We start from the raw sequence: 4582 nt of genomic DNA on the forward strand, positions 1-4582 counted from the left end.
GTGTCTTCCTGCCTCAGAATCCGGTCTGAGGCAGCATTTCCTACATTTCAGAGACAGCACTTAACACTTCAGATCACTGCATGATCTAATACTACTAAAGAATCGTCTGCACTGGAGAACACATTGCAATTCTTTATAAAAAAAAAAATAAATCTAATAAAATGTTTGAAATGTTGATGCAGTAAGGCTTCATTAACACTCACTAGCCCTGGATATAGAAGGCCTTCACACTGCAGTCTAGTCTAATTTAAGGACGCATACCGCCATCTAGTGGTAGTACAAACACATTAGCGTTTGCAGCATGTCTTCATTTGTAAACTCGTACATAGCAACACACGGATTAAAAAATATATATATAAACAAATTAACAACTAAAAATATCAGCGTGTTGCACTTATAGTTTATACAGTTGATCAAATCAGGGTTTAGCCTGTAGTCTGACGAAGAACATCATTATAATAATAATTATTATTAGAAAATTATAACTAAAGTAGGTTCATAACGGTATCTTGTGGGTCAGTCCCATAAAGGAAGAATCTGCCGACAGGTCCAACTGCGTAGCTGTAAACAGGAGCTTGATAAGAAAGACGGCAATAAAACAGAGCTATAAACTGAAGGATCCAAAGTCTAGTTCATCTATGCGACGAGCTGATTGGTCGAGCTGGTTTGATCATGCCGGTGTCACATGACAGAAACAGGAAGCAGCAGAGATGAGTGCGGTCTATGGTGGAGTGGAAGGGTAAGTTATTATTAAAAGACCTAACTATTAATATTTTTACTGTATTTGGATTTTATTACGGTGCACAATCGACAAAAAATTGTGCGAGTGTAGTGCATTTGATAAGACGGCTGCCTGAAATTTGTTTCTATGATTTTCATCTGAGGAAGTGGAAGCCCTAGTGCTTGTTGAGTATGTTGAATAAATGAGCTAGCTAATTCATCCTGTCTCATCCTGATTACATAAATCATCCGGTCTTTATAGTTTACTGATCCTGTACTAACAGGTCTTTATAGTTTGCTGATCCTGTACTAACCGGTCTTTATAGTTTGCTGATCCTGTACTAACCGGTCTTTATAGTTTGCTGATCCTGTACTAACCGGTCTTTATAGTTTACTGATCCTGTACTAACCGGTCTTTATAGTTTACTGATCCTGTACTAACCGGTCTTTATATTTTGCTGATTACTAACCGGTCTTTATAGTTTACTGATCCTGTACTAACCAGTCTTTATAGTTTACTGATCCTGTACTAACCAGTCTTTATTGTTTGCTGATTACTAACCAGTCTTTATAGTTTACTGATCCTGTACTAACAGGTCTTTATAGTTTACTGATCCTGTACTAACCAGTCTTTATTGTTTACTGTTCCTGTACTAACCAGTCTTTATTGTTTATTGATCCTGTACTAACCGTTTTTTATTGTTTACTGATCCTGTACTAACTGGCTTGAACCGTTTACTGATCTTGTACTTATTTGGTTTTAACTGATATCTGATCCTGTACTAATTTGTCTTTTCTAATAGGGGTGGGACTCACTCCAATGCAGTTCTGCTCTCTGCTACAGGGGATATTCTTGCTGAGATAGATGGACCATGCACAAACCACTGGGTGAGTGAGAAAGTGTTACCTTAGAGAATATTTTTAATGTGTGTGTGTGTGTGTGTGTGTGTGTGTCTGTCTGTCTGTGTGTTTTCATGTATTCACATTTATTTCAAGTGATTTGTTTTCCCCCTCTGCTCTGTTCTTTAGTTGGTTGGCGCTGATAAGTGTATCGAGGGTATCAATGACATGATCCAGAAGGCAAAGATCAGTGCGGGGTTGGACCCAGACTCACCCATTCATTCACTGGTGAGTGTAAACTGAACTTCAGTCATAAGTCAGTTTTTAATATTGTAAGTGGTTCTAACTACAAATATGGCATGTATGTGTGTGTCCTGTCCATAGGGCATGTCACTGAGTGGTGGGGAGCAGAAGGCTGCCATTCAAAAACTGATTGATGACATGGCAGAAAGATTTCCCAAGCTCAGCAAAAGCTATTACATTACAACCGATGCCATTGGTGCCATGGCAACAGCAACTGATCATGGTACTGTATCGGCAGTTAGGTACATATTAGCATCATGGAATTTAAACATGAAATGGGACTATTTCATTGATTCATTTGATTGACACACAGATTTGACATAGCAATACACTTGCCAAGACATAAAAAACATGTAGATTTTCCATCTCTGCAGGGGGAATAGTGGTGATATCAGGCACTGGTTCTAACTGTAAGCTGGTGAATCCCGATGGCACTCAAGTGGGCTGTGGGGGATGGGGTCACATGATGGGGGATGAGGGATCAGGTAATCTTCCCACTGTACCTTCTTATAGGAACATCATTACTGTTCATAATTTCTATCATTTCTGTTTCTGATTGTCTCTCTCTTGCGCGCGCTTTCTCGTTTGCTAGCATTTTGGATCTCTCATCTTGCTGTAAAAATAGTGTTTGATGCCCGTGACAGCCTAGTAATGCCTCCACATGATATCACCTATGTTAGAAAGGCCATGGAAGAGTATTTCCAGGTTAGTGATCTGCCTTGACGATGACATTTTCACCACAGTTTGATTGGACTCTGTTACTTTGGGGTATAAGTAGTGAACTATAGACAGTCAAAAAGCCCTTTTGAACGACTACAATTTGAAAATATCCTGAATGTTGTTGGTTATGCAGCAGCCACAAATCTGTGATATGATTAATTAAAATAATTAAAATGCATTGCATTAATTTTGCCACCTTCAAGATTCAAGAGTTTATTGTCATATGCACAGCAGAAACAAGCAGTTACACTGTACAATGAATGCACTGCACCAAAAGCACTGCATACATTCCCTGTTAAACCCCTGTTCACTGCAGTTTTTAATCAGTAGTTGTTTATATTATATTCTTTTGACCTGTCAAAATCTCTTATATTCTCCTCCAGGTGTCAGATCTGATGGGCATGCTCCCTCACCTGTACAGAAACTTCCAGAAATCACACTTTGCAGGGTTCTGTATAAGACTTGCTGAAGGTACTGCTCAGAGGGTGTGCAAACAGAAGATTATAATGGGTGCATTGTAAAACCAATATTCTGCCATGAGTGAATATTGGATCCACTTGTCTGGATGTACATATATATCCACATATGTGTCTGTTTCAGGTGCCAATGCAGATGATGCCCTCTGTCGCTATGTATTTACCCAGGCTGGTAAAGTTCTGGCACAGCACATTGTAGCAGTTCTTCCCAAAGCACACCAGGTTTGACATATTGCCCAATTAAACAATTCAGCAACCATTCTGCATGCACATGGGCATAATAGACTCTCACTCACTCACTTACTCTGTCCATCTCTTTCTGTTAAAGGAGCTGTTCTCTGGTGAGTTGGGATTGCCTATTCTGTGTGAGGGGTCTGTATGGAAGAGCTGGGAGCTTATGAAGGATGGTGAGTGTTGTCAAAGCAGTGTTCAATCACAACTTGACGACTATTTCTCGGTAGCAACAGTTGGAAAGCTTTAAAACAGTCTAAAACCACTCTGGCTACACAAGTACTAATGCATAGTAGGTTAAAGGCAAATTAACAGTACAATCAAAGTGAAGGCCTGCTTATGAAACTCCTGAAAGACCTGTGAAACCCACACTCATCTTACAGGATACTGTGGTGTCTCTGTGGTTTCTTTGTTTTGCAGGTTTCACTCAAGTACTGTCTCAGGCCCAAGCTGGTTACAGGCACTTCCAAAAGTATAGCCTTCTTACCTTGTGCCAGTCAGCTGCTTTGGGTGGTGCCAAGCTGGGGGCTCAGAATGCAGGGGTCACTGTCCCCGTGGACTACTCCACTAGTGCCAGTGTGTTCTTTAGCCACTCTTTCAAAAAGGAGTGACTCGGATGAATATGTATCAAAGAGGACCAATCAAGTGAACCGGACTTCAATTAGAAGATGCATCTCCAGTCCCATTATAGTTCAGTAGACACCAGTTTATAGTCACTTCCATGCAGTCAGAATGCACACTTCACTTTTTTAATGATCTATTTGTTAATCTAACAAATAGGTGGCATTCAGTTTGCAGCTGCCTAATAGTCACAATTATATACCTTCCTGTTCTATCTGAAAACATTAGGGTTATAGGATGTGTAGTTAAATAGCTATGGAAAATAAAGTACTTGCTTGAATACTCAAAAAAAAGGTGTAGAATAGGACAGGTGTCCTGTGGCTGAGATGTACGTCAAACTGTAAAATGCTGTATATGTTTTGTATTTTTATACAGTATGTAAACTTATCTCATAATAAACCTCTGCAAGAGCCACTTTATGGAACCGTGTGTATGGATATGTGATCTGTTCTTGTCAGGCTTAAAGTGAAAAAGCATTTTGTTAAATCATTTCAATCAGTAAACCCATGAGGCTGTCTCTGAAGTCGTGTCTTAAGACGTTATCAAAACGAATAGGAATTATGGTTCAGAACTAGACTATGATGTCATAATGCAACGGAGAGATACATCGAAACACCACAGTATTGTGACATCACCTCAAGATTCTACAACTGATCTCTGAAGACGGTGAG

General features: G+C 39.7%; 1 protein-coding gene across 1 annotated transcript; it reads left to right on the forward strand.

The window, feature by feature from the left end:
- Positions 1-567: 567 nt before the first annotated feature.
- Positions 568-4335, forward strand: nagk (N-acetylglucosamine kinase). Its single transcript, XM_072686768.1, has 10 exons — positions 568-739; positions 1524-1608; positions 1750-1848; positions 1945-2086; positions 2238-2348; positions 2456-2568; positions 2967-3054; positions 3184-3281; positions 3388-3466; positions 3711-4335. Exons 1-10 carry the CDS (start codon positions 711-713, stop codon positions 3899-3901), a joined length of 1035 nt encoding a protein of 344 aa, XP_072542869.1. The 5' UTR covers positions 568-710; the 3' UTR covers positions 3902-4335.
- Positions 4336-4582: the final 247 nt, after the last annotated feature.

Source organism: Salminus brasiliensis, chromosome 9 (genome assembly GCF_030463535.1).
Source record: "Salminus brasiliensis chromosome 9, fSalBra1.hap2, whole genome shotgun sequence".
NCBI lineage: Eukaryota > Metazoa > Chordata > Actinopteri > Characiformes > Bryconidae > Salminus > Salminus brasiliensis.